General features: G+C 47.0%; 1 protein-coding gene across 1 annotated transcript in view; it reads right to left on the bottom strand.

Moving 5' to 3' along the window:
- Window positions 1-21,351, bottom strand: part of LOC106507128 — a 135,044-nt gene that overhangs the window by 75,161 nt on the left and 38,532 nt on the right. The window contains exon 5 of the mRNA XM_021073149.1: window positions 2,168-2,232. Coding sequence (XP_020928808.1) covers window positions 2,168-2,232 — 65 coding nt within the window. The remainder of the gene's footprint in view (window positions 1-2,167; window positions 2,233-21,351) is intronic.

Here is a 21,351-nt window from a genome sequence, read left to right as displayed (position 1 = left end):
ACTCATCACAACATTCCCAGTAACTAGCATACTGTCCACCACAAGATGGATGATCAAATACTGCTTGAATGCACACATGAATAAATGAAAGAATGAGTGATTGCAGAAAACAACTGAAACCCATACTCAACACTAGAGTGTCTACTCACTCCAGACAGAGGTGGGGATGATACAAAGAAGAGTCAGGAGAAGAGCTGAGGCAAGGTAGGGGTAAGGCAAGAGAAGCTCAGTATTGTCAGGCCCAGTTTACCTGCCTTATTTTGGCTTTGCATGGCATAGTGTGGACCCAAAAGCCTGAATATTCACTCCCTAATACTTCCTACCCATACCCTCACACAACTTATCCACATCACAGAAGTTTCCCAGAACCACTTTCCAGCTATCTCTGTGGTAACTTATACCTCAGCTGAAATAACAAGGAATATATTTATGTCACATACTTGGCCCTGGCTTCACACAGTTCATTTTCTTTTGCTCAAATTTCTTCCTTAACCTTCCCACCTCCTTCATGGCAGAGCCAGGATACCACTTATGAAATGGTTTGAAGCAGACACACTCCATAAGCCTGTTTGAACCAACTAGATTCTCTTTATCAGAAACTGAACTGGAAATACAGAGGGAAAAGATGTTCAGTAAGAAACAGAAGCAGAAGCTCAAAAAAAAATCAGAGTTTTCTTGTGGTGCAGCAGATTAAGGATCTGGCGTTGTCACTGAAGTGGCTTCAACGGAAAAATACACACACATACACTTACACACACACACACACACACACACACACGACAGGGCTTCTGACTTTTGGCATAATGGAGTTAGGAGGTCCACAAACATCTCCCCCAAAAAATAATTATCAAAGTGGACAAAAATAGTAAAAACAAACAAACCAAACCAAGCCAAAAAAGCAAACAAACACAAACATTTCACACTCTGAAATTCTACCAAAGGTATTCAACAACAAAGAAATATTTGTTTATTAAAACTACCAAGCTTTGGGTAAGAAGAACATGAGTCTATGGCTGCTCACATCCCAATCCCCTTCCCTCAATTCAGTGCCAAGACAACCAGCAGTACCATGACTGATGCTGTGAAGGGCACACTTGATCTGGAGCATTGTCAGTTGAAGAGATAAACTCAGTGGCAAGTAAACATGGAGGACCATCATCTCCATTAATCTGAGGTTTTAGATTAGGTTTTAAAATGAAGTGTGTGAAGCCAGGGCCATTAATCTGAGGCTTGATTCAAATAAGCAAAGGACTGGTACAGTAGCTAGGAATGTATCATACATTTCAGAAAGTAAGACAGCTATAAAGGGCTTGATAATTTTCCCACATATCCTGGGTTGGCCAGAGGCTGTGAGCACATGCAGCCAAAACTAGAGAGTGCCAGTGATCCCCACATATCCTTGGCCAACAGAGCCTGTGAAAACAAGCAGAGGTGATATTAAGAGTACCAACATATCTGTAGTGGGTAACCCTAGAAGGAAAGCAGAATGTGAAAGGGGTATAAAAATATTAAAAGATATAATAGCTAAAATCTTCCTAAATGTAATAAAAATATTAATCTACATATCCCAGAAGCCCAGTAAGTCCTAAGTAGGATCAATACAAAGAGGTCCACAGCCGGATCCAGATAGTCGAAACTGTTGAAAGCCTAAGAAGAAATCTTGAAAGTAGCAAGGGAAAAACAACTCATCATGTAGAAGAGAACAACAATACAATTAAGAGCTTATTTCTCATAAGAAATAATGAAGGTTAGTAAGCAATGGATTGACATATTCAAAATAGAGAAGAAAAGAAAATGTTCTTGGGAGTTCTTGTCGTGGCACGTGGTTAACGAATCCAACTAGGAACCATGAGGTTGCGGGTTCGGTCCCTGCCCTTGCTCAGTGGGTTAATGACCCAGCGTTGCTGTGAGCTGTGGTGTAGGTTGCAGACACGGCTCGGATCCTCTGTTGCTGTGGCTGTGGTGTAGGCCAGTGGCTACAGCTCCAATTAGACCCCTAGTCTGGGAACCTCCATATGCCACGGGAGCGGCCCAAGAAATAGCAAAAAAAAAAGAAAACATTCAATCAAGAATTCCATATCCAGCTAAAATAATCCTTTAAAGTAAAAGTAAAATAAAAACATCCCCAGATAAACAAACTTAGAATATTTGTTGCTACTATGCCTACCTTTCAGAAATACTAAGTGAAGTCCTTTGAGCCAAAAGAAGGTGACCCCAACTGATAATTCGAACCTACAAAAAGAAATGAAGAGTGCCAAAAATGATAAATGTATGAGTAAATAAAAGACTCTGTGTGTGTATGTGTGTGTATTTCTCATCTCTTTTTAACTACTTTAACAAAACATAAGATTGCAAAAAATAATTAAAACTCGCTACTGTGGAATATATAACACACATAGATGTAATATATATATTACATAGATGCTATATATATATATATATATATATAGCCATAATAGCACAAGGAGAGGAGAATGAAAGGAGATACTTAGAACAAAATTCCTATATTTTATCAGAATTAAGGTAGTAATATTCTGAAATAGGCTGTAATAAGTTAAAAGGCATACTGTCATCTGGAGAGCAACCACTGAGAAAATAACCTGAAGTAATACAGTAAGAAAACAAGAGAAAAATTAAAATATTTATTTTAACTTAAAAAAATAATTATCTAACATAAAATAGGGCAGTAAAGAGGAATGGTAAAACAAAAAAGACCTGAAACAAATGGAAAACTAATAGAAAAATGAAAAATGACAAGTCCAACCTGTTCATTAATTACATTAAAAGGGAATAAACATTCAAAAGTCAGAGATTTTCTTTTGACAAAAGCCAAATTGGATAAAAAACCAGACCAAACCAAGTACAGTCAACAAAGCCATAGATTCAAAGACATAAGTAGGTTGAAATAAAAATATGGGAAAAGATATTTCAGGAAAATAGTATTCATAAAAGAACTGGAGTGGTTATATATTAATATTATACAAAATAGACTTTAAGACAAGAAATATCACTAAAGTGGGGAAATTTTATAATGCTAATAGTTAGTATACTGAGAAGTAAAAATTATAAATGTATATCCACCCAACAAGAAAGCTCCAAAATACAAAAAGCAAAAACTGATGGAACTGAAAGGAAAAACAGGCAATTCAACAATAATTGGAGATTTCAACATCCCACTCTTAATAATTGATAGAACAAGAAGATAGAAAGTCAGAAAGAACATATCGGGCTTGACCTAACTGACATTTTATACAACAATCCACCCAAGGACTGCAGAATAAACAGCCTTTTCAGGACTTCCCGTTGTGGTGCAGTGGTTAACGAATCAGACTAGGAACCATGAGGTTGCGGGTTTGGTCTCTGGCCTCACCCAGTGGGTTAACGATCTGTTATTGCCGTGAGCTGTGATGTAGGTTGCTGACGCAGCTCGGATCCCGCATTGCTGTGGCTGTGGTGTAGGCCAGTGGCTACAGCTCCGATTAAACCCCTAGTCTGGGAATCTCCATATGCTGCAGAAATAGCCCTAGAAATGGCAAAAAGACAAAAAAAAAAAAAAAACAGTCTTTTTATAAGCATACGCTGGGCCACAAAACAGTTCTCTATAACTTTTAAAAGCTTGAAACCATATAAAGTATGTTCCATGACCACAATAAGACTAAATTAGAGATCTGTAAAAGAAAGAAATATGGAAAAATGCTCCCCCCACCAAAAGAAAGCAACATCCTGATGGCAAAAATCAATGAAAGAGAAGGTAGAGAAAAAAAGTCAATGGAGACAAAAATTGGTTCTTCAAAAAAGTAAATTCAGAAACCCTTAGCTAGATTACCTGGAAGGTGAGAAAGAAAATACAAATTACTCAAATCTAGAAAAAAGAAGGTATATCATTGCTGACACTATGAAAATTAAAAGTATTGTAAGAGAAAACATGAACAACTCTATGCCATCAAGTAGACAACTAAGATAAAAGGGAAAAATTCCTAGAGGTATACAAATTATCAAAACTGACTCAAAAAGAATTGAAAACCTAAATAAAGTTATGATGAAAGATGAAACTGAAAAAGTAATTTAAACTCTTTACACAAAGAAAAGCCTACACTCAGATGAATTTACTGGTAAAGCAAATATTAAATATTTAGAGAAAAAATAGTACTAATCTTTTTTACAAATTCAGGAAACAGTGGAAAATGGAATACTTCCCAACTCATTCTATGAGGCTAGATTTACCCAGAAAGCAAAGCTAAACAAAGATATCAGAAAGAAAGAAAGAAAGAAAGAAAGAAAGAAAGAAAGAAAGAAAGAAAGAAAGAAAGAAAGAAAGAAAGAAAGAAATCAGAAAGAAAGAAAGAAAGATATCAGAAAGAAAGAAAGATATCAGAAAGAAAGAAAGATATCAGAAAGAAAGGAAGGAAGGAAGGAAGGAAGGAAGGAAGAAAGAAAGAAAGAAAGAAAGAAAGAAAGAAAGAAAGAAAGAAAGAAAGAAAGAAAGAAAGAAAGAAAGAAAGAAAGAAAGAAAGAAAGAGAGAGAAAGAGAGAGAGAAAGAAAACTGGGAGTTCCCTTCATGGCTCAGCGGTTAATGAAACCAACTAGGATCCATAAGGATGCGAGTTTGATCCCTGGCCTCATTCAGTGGATTAAGGATCCGGCACTGCCATGAGCTGTGGTGTAGGTCACAGACGCAGCTCAGATCTTGAGTTGCTGTGGCTGTGGTGTAGGCTGGCAGCTGCAGCTCCAATTCAACCCCTAGCCTGGGAACTATATGCCACAGGTATGGCCCTAAAAAGAAAAAGAAAAAGAAAAAGAAAAGTTAAACATTGAGTTAGCATAGACCTAGCAATCCTGCTTACTTCTAGATATATATCCAAGAAAACTGAAAACATATGTGCACACAAAACCTTGTACATAAATGTTCATTGCAGCATTATTCATAGCTGCCAAAGTGGAAATAACCCGAATACCCATCAGTGAGAAATGTTACAATAAAACGTTGTAAATCCATATAGTGAAATATTGTTTGGCCATAAAAAGGAATGAAGTTCTCATGCATGCTACAACATGGATGAATCTTCAAAAACATTATCCTGAGTAAGAGAAGCCAGACACAAAAGGTCTCATATTGTACAATTCCATTAATATTGAATGTCTATAACAGTCAAATCCATAGAGACAAAATGTAGATGAGTGGTTTCTGGGGACCAGGGGGAGGAAGGCATGGGGAATGACTGCTAATGGGTATGGGGTTTCTTTTTCGGGTGGTAAAACGTTCTAGAATTAGGTAGTGGCATTATTTACACAACTTTATTAATACATTTAAAAACCATTGAATTTTACCTTTGTAAAGGATGGACTTTACGGAGTTTGAGTCATGTCTCAAACAAGTTGTTACAGGAGTTCCCATCGTGGCATAGCAGAAACAAATCTGACTAGGAACCATGAGGTTGAGGGTTTGATCCCTGGCCTTGCTCAAGGGGTTAAGGATCTGGCGTTGCCATCATCTGTGGTGTAGGTTGGAGACACAGCTCGGATCCCACATTGCTGTGGCTGTGGCCTAAGCTGGCAGCTACAGCTCTGATTAGACCCCTAGCCTGGAAACCTCTATATGCCATGGGTGTGGCCCTGAAAAGACACACACACACACACACACAAAACCCAAAAAGTAAAAACAAAGAGTCATTATATATATATATATGTGTGTGTGTGTATATATATATATATATATATATATTTTTTTTTTTTTGTCTTTTTGCTATTTCTTGGGCCGCTCCCACGGCATATGGAGGTTCCCAGACTAGGAGTCCAATCGGAGCTGTAGCCATTGGCCTATGCCAGAGCCACAGCAACAATGGATCCGAGCTGCGTCTGCAACCTACACCACAGCTCACGGCAACGCCGGATCATTAACCCACTGAGCAAGGGCAGGGACCGAACCCACAACCTCGTGGTTCCTAGTCGGATTCGTTAACTACTGCACCACGACGGGAACTCCCATTATATCTTTTTTAAATGGATTATGGACCTAAATCTAACATCTGCTTGCTCAAGAGTGGGGCTGGAACCAAGTATTGACTAAAAATGACACAAGCGAATTTGGGGTGGGAGAGATGACAGAAATGTTCTAAAACTGGATTGTTGTATAGATGGCCATACAACACTATTAGAAGTTTACTAAAAAACATTGGATTGTTCACTAACAAGGGATGATTTTATGGTATCTAAATTTTATCTCAATAAAGCTGCTCAACCAAACACACACACACACACACACACAAACCCTGAACCCACGGAGAACAGAAATCTCATGGTAAAGAGTGGGCAAAATCTGGGGTGAGAATTTCACCTAAAAATTAAAGAAAGGGAACCAGAGGGGTACTGGAGTACAGACTTTTTTTTTTTTTTTTTTTTTTGGCTGCACCTGCAGCATGTAGAAATTCCTGGGACAGGGATAGAACCCGCACCACAGCAGTGACCCCAGCCACTACAGTGACAACACTGGATCCTTAACCTATTCTATTACTTGATTTCACTGTTGGTTACAGTTTATGAAAATTCATTGAGCTGTATGATACGTGTACTTTTCTGTATGTATATTATACCACAATAAAAAAGTTTTTTAAAAATGGCATTAGAGGCTGATAGGGGCCATGAATGAGCCAATTACGAGTTACAAAAGCTGAGAGGATCACCTGTACAGCTCTTCCTGGGGTTCCATAAGATTTCTGTGTCTTTATTGCCATCATCTTACAATAACCCCCCACTACTAGAGCTAGCCTAAGTGAGTTTCTGTTTCTCACTATGAAGAAACCTCACTAACGTACCCACGCATAGCTACCAAAATGTTAGCTCTAAGAGGGCAGGGAATTTTGTACATCACTAAATCTCCAGTGTCTAGAACAATACCTGGTATGAAGTAGGTTTTCAATACATATTTCTTGAATAAGCCAGCAAGTGAATAACAAAAAAAAAAAATAGTTGTAAAGGAAGGGATGTATAGAAGGAGAGATCTGCAAATAAAGACATTTTTCAATACAGCCTGGACAAACTTTTCACAGGGATATGGACAAAATGCTGGGGGCGGGGAGCAGAGGATGAAATAATGCCTCCTGGGGAATATCAGGAAAGTATGGCAGAGGAGGACACCTGGGAGCTGCATCTTGAAGGATGAGTAGAAGTCGGCCAGAGAAAGACAAGGAGGAAGTAGGACAGACAGAGATAAACAGAGACAAAAGCACATTGTTCTGAAAGCGCCTGGAATTCTTGAGGACTGGAGAAGGTTCATACCTAGAAGTGCAGGGTTCATAGTTGAGGACAAGTGCAAGAAGAGGCCAGAGAGGTGAGCTAGCACCAGATGGAAAAGGGTCATATATTCCCAACCAAGTCTTCTGAAGTGACTCCTGTGGGAACCATAGCCAAGAGAGAATTTTAAGCAGGGATCAAATTTGCTTTTTTAGGGAACTCATTGTGGCTGGTGCAAGAAGTTTCTCTGTGTTGATGAGCCATCTACTATGTTGGTATCAACACCTTGTGTTTGTGTCTCTCCCTCTTTGTTCTCTTCCTTCTGTCTCTCTCCATGCTTGTTTATGTCTAGGTCTCTCTTCTCTCCATTTCCTTGCATTTTTTTTTTCCCTCAAGACACCACCCCTTGAGGATGTCTCTCAACTGCCGCCATCTTATTTATTCCCCAGACACTTTCAGATTCCATCTCCCAGACTCATTTTCTCTGGGACACCATCCCCACCCAGGCTTAGGTCCTCCACAAACAAGTAACAGGATTGCTTCGTGGCCAACTAGCTCCTCAGGGCCTTAGCAGTGAATAGACAAGCATCTGGAAGAAAGCGAAGAGCGGGTGAGGCCCCAGGTTCCGAGCATGGGAAACCCCACACGCTCCTCTCAGGCATCCTGATACTGCTCACAGCCCAGCTGGCCCAACCGCTCCCAACCCAGCAGCCTCCCAGCCTCAGCCAGGAAAGCCTACTGCCCAGTGGCTCAGACCTCTGACCTTCTGCTCTGCAATGTTTCCTGGCATCTGCCCACCCTCCCCAGGAGCTGGACAAGTGGGTCAGGGAGGAACAGCCCTTCCCCCCCAGCTGAGCCTGGGACTCCTCTCCAGGACAATTCTCTCCCCTGGGACTAGGGGGTCAAGCTGCTCTTGGAGACATGACCTCAGAGATGTGCAGCAAGGGCCCTGGCCCAATTTATCACCGCGGGGCTATAATTAGGTTTGTTAACATACAGTCGAGTGTAGTCTTGTTGACTAGGAACTTAATCACGTTACTATTGAGTTCCTGAACGCATGGCTCGGGGTGACTGTTTTACTCGTAGAGTTATAGCCCAGCCCAACGGGAGGAAATTAGCTTTGGACACAAGTTTGGAGGGGGGGGTTCTTTTTCCTCTTGACTTTGTCTCCCTCTCCCCCCTTCCATGTGAAAATATTTAGCAAACAGTGACAATGATGAAAAACAGTAGGAAACAAAATGTTCTACATTAGTATAAAACATGAAAAATGCAGCAAGGACCCTTAGCGGTACAACATGTGTTATGCTGGCTGGCAGTCCATTAGCTCTGATAGACATTTCACTTACCTAAGTCAAATATAACAGTCTAGTATTCATTAATATAAGAAGGGGCTGTGGAATCAGAGCTACCATCTGGCTGGGCCGACAGAATAATCTACAACTCATGATTAGGTCTAAGGAGTGGGGTTTCACTTTAATCTTTCTCATTGCTCGAAATTTCCATCTGCGCAGTTCGGCACATCATTTTTCTTCAAGACAAATGTGCTGTTTTTCATGTTCCAAAATTAGATCAGAAGAAAACGATTAATCATGTCACGGCCTGGGAAAGGAAACAAAGCTCCGATATTCTGCTCTCCCCTCTCCACCCCACCCGCCCCTCCCTGGCCCCGGACGGTTGCAAGTTTCGCTCCCCCCCCTCCAGCCTCTGGGTTTTCTGCACAACTTTTGGAGACGCCACCGCCAGCCGAGAGGAGGAGGGTGGGACTGGAGGGAGAGGGCGCCGGCCGGGCTTGAGGAGAGAGTTGGGGGCGCCCTGGGTCCCCAGCTTGGGTGCGCCCTGCCGCCCCCCCCCCCCCGGGCCCTCAAGGGTCACCCTGGGCTGGCCCACACCATCCGCCACGGGAACCGCCGAGTGCCGGCGCTGGGCGCTGCCGTAGGCCCAGAGTGACCCAAAGGGCTGCGTGCCTCCCTCCCGCGTCCCCTCCCGCGGCCGCCACAGCCCTGTCTGTCAGCCGGCTCGCAAGTCATAACAAATCCCTGGCGCGGAGCTGAAGCTGAGCATTTGCCGGAGCGTCACGGGGATGATGAATGACCCGCAGGCCTTTGAAGTGCTCTGCCAGTTCAGCTGGGTCCGCGGTGCTGACAGAGAAATATACACAACAGCGTAACCAATAATGAGAACATTAAACATTCCTGCGCCGTGACAGGCTGACAGAAAAACCCAGGCTCCCATCAATCATCGCGCAGATAGAACCTTGACAATTGGCCCCTCACTGATACCCGCGGTCACCTTGCCCTCTCCACCGCTCGCCCTCGCCCTCGCCCTCGCCCTCGCGCAGGCTCTCCCTCCTCTTCCTCCCTCCAGTTTTCCTCTTTCTTTCCCTCCTGCCTCCCCCAGCCTTCCGCTCTGCTCCCTCCTGCTTCTCTCCCCTCCCCTTCCCCTCTTTCCCTCCCTCGCCTCCTCCTCTCGGGTCCCCTGCCCTCTTGCACTGCCTTCTGAGCCTCTCAGAGGTCAAGTGAGGTTTCAGCCACTTGCATTTTGTTAGGTCGCCCCTGCCCGAAACAGGAGATGCTGCACCCGAGTGAGAAGTGTGAAATCTTCAAGTTTCTATTTAACACTGTGTGGCTTTTAACCAGATGCAAAAAATAATAACACCATCACTGTATAGAAAGCTTCACTTGGAAATGTTCAAAGTCTAAAGCAAGGCTCTTGAGGAAAGTGAGGCCCACATGAACCCCGTTCTCCCTCCTTGGGGGGGAGGGGCCCTTTCTGGATGCTTGCTGTGTGACTTTGGCAAGGGAAGCTTCTCTTTGTGCCAGCCTCTGCCTCTTTCTTTTCAGCTGGGCCTATCTGACGGGATCTGATTTCTGATCTGTCTGAAAGGGGAAAAAAAAACAGAAAAGAAACGCAAAGATCTCTTCCTTTTCCTCCAACAGGAAATGAAATCTGCCCAGATAAAGCCTATTGGATGGACCTTCACCCTGATGCCTGAAGAGCTGCCAGGGACCTCTTAGCCATTCTCTGGACCTGCAAGGGCTCCCAGCAGAACTTGGTTTGGCCCTATTTTCCTGAGCTGAGCTTCTATTTCCACCTTGCCAAGGTGGGGCATCCCCCGCCCTCACACAGACAAATGACCCCTGCCAGGCCCACTTCCCGCTGGCCAGCAGGGGCTCTTGAGAAGGGCCTTGGGCTCCTGGTAAGAAGCCAGGGTCCCAGTCCCACCATGAGCACTGAGGCAACTCCATAATTTTCTTAGACCTCTATTTCTTCATCTACCACATGGGAGCAGAAGACCCTACATCAGGGCTCCTACAGGTCTTTTTAACTTCTCCAGAGGCAAAGGCTTATTTTTCTCCTTTTATTTTTGGAGGGCTTTTTTGTTTTGTTTTGTTTTTTGTTTTCATTCTTGGTTTGGGGGGAGAGAAGATATTCCTTGACTTTCAAAAAAAGTCATGAAAAAACTGCGTACAACCTCCATACACATGTCCAGAGATGATGAGTAGCAGAGGGGATGGGTTACTTCATGGTCAGCCAGTGACCAAGGCTGTTATGAGGAGCCTGGTTGGAACCAGGGGGGTGGACATAGGAAGCCCTGCACTTCAAATGCATTTGTATATTGGTTCAGGTGAGCCAGCTCAGGTGTGAAGAAGAGAACATCTGTTAAGGAAATGTCTACTCCATGCACTAAGGTAGCTTGTCCTTTCTTTTCTGCCCACCTTTCCAGGCCAGCTCTCTTCCCACCACCTGTTCTGCTTACCTGGCCTGCAATGACCTTGCCCTTCTTAAGGTCCTATGAACCCCTGGCCCAGATGGGCCTCTTCCTGCCCAACTAGACTTGAAGCTACCTGAGGGCTTGGAAGGTGCTATGCCCATCCAGGAACCAGGATAATGTCTTGTTCCGAAATGCCTGCCCCACACCCATAGCCTGCTTCTCTAAGGAACTGTTCCTACCAGGCCTGCTCAGGGGGAAGGCCTCACAGGCCTGTTTGTACCAGGAAACCCTATCTTTTGCCATAGCTGATTGTCCCAGTAGTGAATGCCTAGCCCCGCAACCAATCAGATGCTCTTTCCTTTGAAACTTTGACCTTAGCTATAGGCAGTGCTGAGCTCCTAAGAGACATGTAGTGTTAGGGGCTGGGGCAGCCATTATGAGGTGTGTTCATGTTGGGGCGGGGAGTTGATCTTCAAACTGAAGGAAGAGAAGGAGGAAGTGGGCAAAAAGAAGCAGATGAGAAATAGCTGGTAGGCCCAGAAGATAGCATAGCTTCGATTCCTGACCTACCCATTCCTGTCCCCTGAGGCCTAGGGGTACTACTTCTTGCCCTTGGATGCCCGAAAGACAGATGACCCAGGCCTGGCCAGTCATTCTACCCCATCATTCTGCCTAGAAAGACTGGCACAGGGATAGGCCTGGGACCCCTGTCAGGCCCACCAGAGTCCTTTCCTGGGATTTTATATATTGATTCTGAAAGAGAGATAGTCTCCATTCCTTTAGGATTGAGAATTATAAGGTTAGGACCCCGAAGCTTCCAGCACCAGGGCTGTCACTGCCTGGAGGAAACCAACCGACTGCAGGAACAAAGGAGGCCACAGCAGTGGGGCCCACTGATGACAAGTCTGCTCACTTTAGGTCTCTGGATCTGGTCAAGCCTGACGCCCACTCTACCCTTGACCTTTGCAGCAGGTGAGGTAACTTACTTCCTTTCTTGTCTAAACTAGGTTTAGCTTCGTTTTTTGTCACTTGCAACCCAGAGAGTCCTCATACTGGTGTTCAGGGACATGTCAATTAAGAGGATTCACCTAAAATCAGTACATGGGCTCCTTCTCCTTTTGTGCATATACGTCCATGAATAAGAATCTGCTGAGGCCCAGAACAAGGAGGGCTGCCCTGAGCCTTTTCTGATCGTTTCCTCCCCCATGGTCCTCCCTGTGACCTCAGCCTTCGTGCCAGGCAGTCAGCTGGTTCCCAGGCCAGGCTCAAGCAACTTGCACTTCTGAGCCTGTCAGGAATGGCACTTCCCTAATGGTATGCTTTGTCCCCGCCCCCAAGAAAGAAGGGGACAGGCAGGGGGTGAGTGGCAGTTCTCCCAGCATCCAATGAACCCACTTGGCCTGTGCCCCCTGCCAGCCCAGCAGGAAGCCAGGGCTCCAGCTAACCCCTGGTCCACCTTGGACATGGCCACGGGGCCCACTCTTCAGACATCTTTTTGATCTCAGAAGTCCTTTGGAGCCAACAATGGACCACTGGATATTCACCCTCATTCTCATGCAGGTCTGATGAGATTTCTGGACAAAGATAGCATGGGGGAGACCCGGTGCAGTAGCTGAAGTGAAAAAGAAAAGGATTAGGGGTCTTTAGGTGACGGCAAACTGTAAGCTGAGCCAACCTAGTGTGATGTGACAGTTCCAAAAAAAAAAGGATGAGTCGAGTTAGGCCAGAGCATCATGTTCAAATGCTGTTTTAAGAATTCTGAGAGGAGTCCCCGTTGTGGTGCAGAGGAAATGAACCTGACTAGGAACCATGAGGTTGCGGGTTTGATCCCAGGCCTCGCTCAGTGGGATAAGGATCTGGCATTGCCAAGATCTGTGGTGTAGGTCACAGACGCGGCTCGGATCTGGCATTGCTGTGGCTGTGGCATAAGCCAGCAGCTGTAGCTCCGATTAGACCCCTAGACTGGGAACCTCCATATGCCACAGGTGTGGCCAAAAAAAAAAATAATTACGAAAAACTATAACATAGGCAAAGATGATGAACAGTCAGGAAACCTGGTCACTGAGGAACCAGGGAAAGACCTCAGGATGGGCGAGGGGCATCTCCACCAACACTGAGCAGGTTAGCACATGCTGGTTCTCCATGCAACGGTAGTGAAAGCCCCAGGCACAGGCCAGGCCCACAATCAGCACTCGGGAGCATTGGTTTCCTTCTATCTTGTCCAGTCCTCATTTGCAAGGGGCAGAACCAGAGGCAGTGTGTAGACCTTACAGAGAGACAGCTTTTATCATGATCTAAGAACTTTCTGACAATTCCAACTGTGCAGCAATGGGAATAGGCCCCTTTGTAAGGTAATGATCTCCATCCCACCGCAGGTATTCAAACAGAGGCTGGATAATTAGCTCCATGGGATGCTATAATAAGGATCCCTAAATTGATTGGCTGTTGGGCTTTGAGGGCCCTTTACCAATTCAATTTTTGCAGCCTTGTTTCTTCCCTCTGTGAAGTGTGGGTGAGGCTTTCCATTTGCCACTGAAGCCAGTCATCTTCCTAAATTTATGCCTGTGGCAGGTAGATTTTCCAAAGATGTGGCTAGTTGTACTTTCAACGATGGCTGTGAGCCCATCTTCCCCAGCCCGCATACACTCTTCCTATGGTATAACCTCACCTCTCCCTATGAAGAAGCTGATTCCTTTCTGTTCAGTCTGAGCTGGCCTGTGACTGCTTACATGAATAGAATGTGGCAGAAGGGATACTGCATAAGTTCCCCTCCATTTTTTTAGGGCCATCCCCGTGGCATATGGAGGTTTCCAGGCTAGGGGTTAAATCAGAGCTGTAGCTGCTGGACTACACCACAGCCACAGCAACACAGGATCTGAGCTGCGTCTGTGACCCATAACACAGCTCACAGCAACACCAGATCATTAACCCATTGAGCAAGGCCAAGGATCAAACCTGCGTCCTCATGGATGCTAGTCAGATTTGTTAACTGCCAAGCCATGATGGGAACACCACTACATGAGTTCTAATGCTAGACTAGAAAATGGCATGCAGCTTCTGTTGGCTGTCTGGGGATATTTGTTCCTAGAATCCAGCAGCCATGCTGTGAGGAAGCCCAAAGCAGTCTGTGCAGAATTCACAGGGAGGGGCCTGTAGAGGCTTCTGACCCACAGCCCTGCCAGGTTCCTGCTGACAGCCAGGAAACCACCAAATGTGAACGGAGGCTTTTCCATATGATCCCCGCAGCCTTTGAGTCAGCACAGCTGAGGTCCCAGAGACCACCATCCCCACTGCGCCCTATCCAAATTCCTGACCCACAGAATCTGGACATAACAAAATGCGATGGAGTGGTTTGTTTTACAGGAACAGTAACTAGAACAGTTGGGGCAAGATGGCCAGGAGGCTCTCAGCAGCCTGTGGGCATGAGACAAGTCCAAGGTTGGGACCCACTGCTGATGCAGCTTTTTTTTTTTTTTTTTTCCTTTTTCCTTTTCATGGCCACACCTGCATCATATGGAAGTGACTGGGCTAGGGATCAAATTAGAGCTGCTACTGATGGCCTACATCACAGCCACAGCAACGCTGGATCCAAGCCACATCTGCAACCTATACCACAGCTTGCAGCAATACCAGATCCTTAATCCACTGAGTGAGGCTAGGAGTTGAACCTGCATCCTCACCGACACTATGCTGGGTTCTTAACCCTCTGAGCCACAATGAGAACTCCTGGTGATGCAGTTTTACTCCCCATTTTCTGTTGTCCCCATCTCCAACAGGGCCTTCTCTCCTGCCAGGCTTTATTCCAATTTGAAACCCAGGCCCTGCCCCTTAAGAAAGACAGTCCTGGCCTCAAAAATCCACATGGGCCCACCGGGTAGCAAGAAGTGTGGGAGTTGGAGTTCCCATTGTGGCTCAGTGGAAACAAATCTGACTAGCATCTGGGAGGACACAGGTTCAATCCCTGACCTCGCTCATTGGGTTACGGATCTGGCATTGCTGTGAACTGCGGTGCAGGTCTGGCATTGCTATGGCCGTGGCGGAGGTCAGCAGCTACAGTTCTGATTCAACCCCTAGACTGGGAACCTCCATATGCCATGGGAGTGTGGGAGTTGTATCCGCAGGGAACACCCACCCCACAGGTGCGCTCTTTTCACAGCCCTGGGGCAGCAAAGTTGAGAGGAAAATACTTTCTGTTCTATGACTCTCATTTAGATTTCCACCCATGAGTTGAGACTCTGATTGAATTTCCCTCTCTATCCTGACCCCAATTTCTCCTGGGCAGGTGTTCTATATTATCATAGGTCTCAAGTCACCCCTTTCTCCTGGGCTGTCCCAAGGCCCACCTGCCAGGATTTATGGAGCAGGCCAGGGCTCTGCAGGCCAAGGGGGTCCAGGTGGTGGCATGTGTCACTATACACAATGTGACTGGCAAGGCGGGGACAGCCCACAATGTGGAAGGTGAGGTTCAGCTCTTTGCTGAGCCCACTGGGGCCTTGGGGAAGGGGACAGATCTGCTACAAGATAATTCGTTGGTGCCACTGTTTGGGAACTGACAGTTCAAGAGGGTATCCATGGTGATAGCAGACAACAGAGGAATGGCCCTAAACATGGAACATGCAGGCCTCTCCTGCAGCCAAGCTCCCAACATCATCTTGCAGCTCCGAGGCCCCAAGCCCACACACACCCTCTCTACTCTCTCCTCATCTCACCTGCCCAGGCCTGAGCAGGGAGCCCCGTTCAACCTCAGCTAGAGCCGCCCAATTAGAACACCAGTCAAACTTCTCAGTAGTCACCACTGGTTCACGAAAATAAAATAAGATCATCCTCTAGCTGCAAACATGACTGTGGTTCTCTTCAACAAATCCCCAACAGGCAGCATCATCTGGATCTGGATCTAGTGCCCCCATTGGCTCTGCTTGCCTGTGTTGCTAGTGCACAGATGTTGGGCAGACCATCTCCACCTGCAGCAGAGGCACGTGTCCTTGAAGGCATAGCTTGCCCTTTCTTCTGGACAATACTTTATTTAACCACACACAGGAGCAGGCAAGGTGCCCAGGCCTGGCCCATCCTAGGACCCCAACGGCTCAGCACAGTGGTGCATGCAGAGTTGAGCACATGTCCCAAGCTTGGACATCCAAGTCCTTCACAGGGATTTTTAACAAGGCCAGGGATAGATAGCCTTTGTCCCCCAAGGGCTCAGCTTTGGAAGCCCTGCCCCTGCTGTGAGGAGAAGCTGGGGAGAGAAGATGACATCACTTCAGACAGCAGCAGAACCAGGGCAGGACCTTGAGTCCTGACTTTGTTGCAGGCCCTGGTTCCATTGATGGCTGCTCTGCTCCAGGCTCAGTGGGTCCAACCTACTCTCAGGAAGCATCAAGTCAAAGGCCCAGAAGGTATCACAAGGCCAGACCTGGGCAGGTGTGGATGGGATGAAAGAAAACAGGAACGAGAGACTGAGAAAGGAAATGGAAACAAGCCCAGGGCGGGGAGGAGAGGAAAGTGGGCAGGGTGGGCTGGAGAGAAGGCCAGACAGAGGGTCAGAAGAGAGGATGGGAGGAGAGGGGCGTGCATCCAAGCTGCTAGCTCGCTCTGTCCCCCGGGGATCAGGGGGCGGGGGCCGCCGAAAGATGGAAAAAGAGAACATCCTGTGCACGTGTTCCGTTCAAGGGGCATCACCTAGAGAATCTCCCAGCGCCAGGGCTGGGGAGCAGCAGCGAGAGGTAGCAGGCAGGGGGCAGCCATCCTAGACGGTCAGCACCAGACACATGAGGAGAAGACCAGGCACCTCCAAGGACCAGAAGCCAGCTGTGCAGAAGGACATGTCTGAACCATGTGGGCAGAGGGCAGACTGGCTCAGGGTGCATGGACTAGAGAATCCTGTGGTCTCTTTGGTGTCCTCCCAGTTGACCTGCCTGCACAGTCCACGCCACACCCCTCTAGCCAGAGCCTCCACACCTGAGAAGTCGAGACTCCAAGACCACACCTCACTCCCAGTGGCAGGAGCTTAAGGAACACAAAGCAAGGTCTGCACACTGCTGGGGGCTGGGGTCCTCTCAGCACTGACCCCCAGTATAGGAGCCCTGGCAGATGGGAGGTGGGTGTGGGGCCTGTTTCCCCGCAAGAGAAAGTGACAATGCAAGAAGATATGGCAGCAACACTGAGGAGGTGATGGGTACTTCCTCTGCCAAGTCCACGCCCAGCATCTCATGTGCATCCTGTTCAATCCTTGCAGCACCCTGTGAACAGGCACCATTGGTGACCCTCATTTCACAGAGAAGACAAAGAAGACCACAGCACAGAGAAGCTAAGCAACTTGTTCAAGATCACAGAGCTGGGAAGCAGTGGCTTTCCAGCCCTATTCTGTCTAGCTCCAGAATTGGTGAACCAAGAAAGAGGAAGTAGAAGGAATGTCCTCCACCCCCTATACAGTGACATTTAGGGCAAGACGTGTTTTGCACTTAGACCCACAGCCCTCGCTGACTGTATATACATTTGATGGAATCACCTTTTATCTGTGAGCAAAAACTTAAGTTTAATTTTGTGGCTTGAGTTCTTGGTGAAAAGTATTTTAATACCTAATCCTATGACTATGGCAGCATCTAAGAGGCCCCCTGATGCAAATGATGACAAAGAGCTCAAGTCAGGATCCCTCAGGGGCAAAACCAGGTCTAGAACTCAGGTCCCTGGACTCCCTCTCCAGGGCTCTCTGCACTTCCCTCTGATGGATTCAGAGAAATTGCCAAGAGGTGACCATGAACCACAGCACCAGGTTTCCCCGTTCCCTTGGGTCCTCCTCAGTGGTAAATGTTTAATAACCATCTCTTCGGGAAACCAACCAAACAACCAACCAAAAACCTGACTTGTAGCAACTGCCATTTTCTACAGTGTCAATACTCCTACCATGATCAATTTCAAGCTTCCAAAATGCAGTCCCTAAGTGGAGTTTAGAGGACTCAACTGTCTCGCCCACAGTCAAGGAAGGATTCCAGAGCAGCTGGTGCTCATTGCAAGGACTTTCCAGTCAACTTAAGAGTTGCCCTCCGGGAGTTCCCATGGTGGCGCTGTGGTTAACGAATCTGACTAGAGACCATGACGTTGCAGGTTCGATCCCTGGCCCTGCTCAGTGGGTTAAGGATCCAGTGTTGCTGTGAACTGTGGTGAAGGTCGCAGACACAGCTTGGATCCCACATTGCTGTGGCTGTGGCATAGGCCGGCGGCTACAGCTCCAATTAGACACCTAGCCTGGGAACCTCCATATGCCGTGGGTATGAAAAGGCAAAAAGACCAAAAAAAAAAAAAAAAGTCTTTCTCCAATTCAGCTTGAAAGGAGTGTGTCCACCATCCATGGAGGCAGAGTGAAAAGGTTGCCAATGGCAGAAGAGGAAGATCTGTCCATAAGGGATTTTGATGCCAAAACATATCAGCACACCACAGCCTCACATTAATTAGAAACATAAATGGTTCAGAATGAATTAAGGAAAATAGGCTGTCATGGTTTAGGGACTGGAACTTGGAGCCAGATGGTATGTGTTCAGTCCTACTTAGCTGTGTGACCTTGGACATGTAACTTAACCAACCTGTAGTATGGAGACCGCACCAGGACCAACTGCAGAGGGTTGTGAGGATTCAATGAGAATGTGAACACGAAGCTCTCGGCACAGTGCCTGGCACATAATAAACACTAAATGGATGTTAGCTATGTTGATAACACAAGTCAGTTGTTACTACCATTGAAGTTGGGGGAAAAACAAACCATGATCAATAAGTAGGGACTGACTGCTGGAATAGAAGCTCTGCGAGGGCAAGGACCTGGTCCATCATGATCTCTTCTGTACACCCATAGAGAGAACAGTATCTGACACGTTTACTGAGGAAGCACTCAATAAATACATAAATATATATATACATAATATATTTTTATATATATGTATATATATATAAATATATTTTTATATATATGTATATATACATATATATGTGTGTGTGTATGTATATATATATATATATATACATACATATAGTCTTTTTGCCATTTCTTGGGCCACTTCCACGGCATATGGAGGTTCCCAGGCTAGGTGTCTAATTGGAGCTGTAGCCACCGGCCTATGCCACAGCCACAGCAACTCGGGATCCGAGCCGCATCTGTGACCTACACCACAGCTCACGGCATCGCTGGATCCTTAACCCACTGAGCAAGGCCAGGGATCGAACCCGAAACCTCATGGTCCCTAGTCAGATTCATTAACCACTGAGCCATGACAAGAACTCCTCAATAAATATTAATTGCAAGTTGAGTATAGCATCTAACAGGACTTAAATATTTATATTTCGTTAGCTATTGCTTCAATTGCACCCTCTTTTAAAATAACCATTGTGACCTGGCTAATATATATATATATATATATATATATTTTTAGGGCAGCATCTGAGGCATATGGAAGAAGATCCCAGGCTAGGGTTGAATCAGAGCTGCAGCTGCCAGCCTACACCACAGCCACAGCAATGCGGGATCCGAGCCACATCAGCTTGTGGTCATGCCGGATCCTTAACCCACTGAGCCAGGCCAGGAATCAAACCCACATCCTCATGGGTACTAGTTGGGTTCTTGACCAGCTGAACCACCATGGGAAGTCCGTAACCTGGCTCATATTTATGTTTGGTTTTTTTCAACGAGTCATTATATTTTTAAGTTCGTTTGAGTGCAAATAAGGGCTTACCTTCCCTTAGTTAACCGCACCCACGGAAGTCTGCTGGTTTGGATTACAATCCAGACGGTCGGCGGACAACTAAATAAAGGCCAAGGGCTCAGACGAAAAACTTGGCAGCATAGCCTTCCACACACCAGGCCCTGAAGTGACAGACATAGCTGATCCCAGCCTGGGTCCTGCCCCTCAGCCCTACCATCCACCTGGCAGGCCCAAGGATGGCAGGGAGAATGTTCTGGACCTGAGTGGGGCCTGGGCAGATTCTGTCTTCCACTTTTCGGCTCTCTCCCTGTGCTCTCCTCCCTGAGCACCACCCCCCGCCCCCTGCCCAGGCCCCCTTCCCAGCAGACCCCAGCCGCCCCTCCACAGGCCTCTCCTCACCACTCCTGGCTCTCTCACAGGCTGGTTTGTTAGGGCATGAAAAATGGCTCCGTGGAATAAAGACGTTTCCCCTCTGATGAGCACATTTGCAGAAGGTATGTCAGAGATCTTGGGGCTGGGGTTGGGCGGGCTCTCAAGAAAGTTGTTTTTCCCCCACTTCTTTCTCTCCCTCCCTCTCCCCCCACCTTCTCCCCTCAGCACCCTCACCCCCCCTTTGCTTACTTATTGGAAGAGTAATAAATATTGGGCCGACAGGCCCTTCTCACAGTTACAAAGCCTACCTGTAAGCGAGCTCAATAATTAGCAGTCTTGAAGATGATATATGACTTTCATTACCCTTTGGGACTGGAGACTAAATGAGGACAGAGCTAATTGCCGTGCAAAGCAGTTTGGCATGAATGAGAAAAATGCAGGCCCTGTCTCCTGCCAAAAAAAGGGCCCTATTGCCGCTCTGATCTCAAGGCTGGTTTCTGCCGCAGGAGTTCACTCGGTGTCCATAAATCATGGGCTGCTTACAGCTGGGGCTGCCCTGAGTCGTCAGCGGGCTGTGCGCTGAGTGACAGATCCCAGCCGACTGCATTAGAACTTCAACTCGCTCCTTTCTTCTCCTCCTCCTCGTCCTCTTCCTCCTGCTTTCTGCACTGACCAGAAAATTAAACCCAGACACCTCAGACAGGGGAGGCCGGGGCTGGGGCTGGGGCTGGGGCTGGGGCTGGGGCTGGGGGCTGCTGACTTGGTTTGGGTTCTGGAAGCCCCAGCTCAGCTGCTCCCTCTCTCCACACTGTCTCCACCCCCCATAAAAACGTGCCCTGGACACCACCCACTCCCCCAGCCGAGGCCAGGGCAGGATGGCCCCCTCCATCCTCCAGAGGAGGCAGGCCCCTTCTGGAATGCTTGGGGCTGAGCTTTTGTCCTTGGTTTGTCATCAAGACAAATGTGGCCGCCCTTCTGGCCTCATGTCTCCAGCTCCCCCAACCCCCTTTTCAGGAAATGCTTCCCTTCCCTTAAAGGGGAAGGACTGACACCAGCCACATGTGCATCTGCAGCTGACAGATGTGCACAAGCCATGGCAGGCGGAGCTAGCCGAGGGGGGCAGCTGTGACGCGGGACACCTCCTGGAAGTATTTTCTTCTCCACCCCTCGACCCCACCCCTCAGTCACTCCACAAGGAGCTTTGCCGCTGAGGGTCCAGGTGGGAAATGCTGAGTGTGCAAAGCACCACGCCTGTCCCCTTCCATTCACTTCCCTGGAGTCGGGGGAGGGGGCCCCTCCCTTGGGGGCGAACACCAATTTCACAGTCAGAGTTGAGCTCCCTGGCTTTT

Source organism: Sus scrofa, chromosome 14, assembly GCF_000003025.6.
Source record: "Sus scrofa isolate TJ Tabasco breed Duroc chromosome 14, Sscrofa11.1, whole genome shotgun sequence".
NCBI lineage: Eukaryota > Metazoa > Chordata > Mammalia > Artiodactyla > Suidae > Sus > Sus scrofa.
Note: the sequence above shows the minus strand (reverse complement) of the source record. Positions and strands in the feature narration are given on the sequence as shown.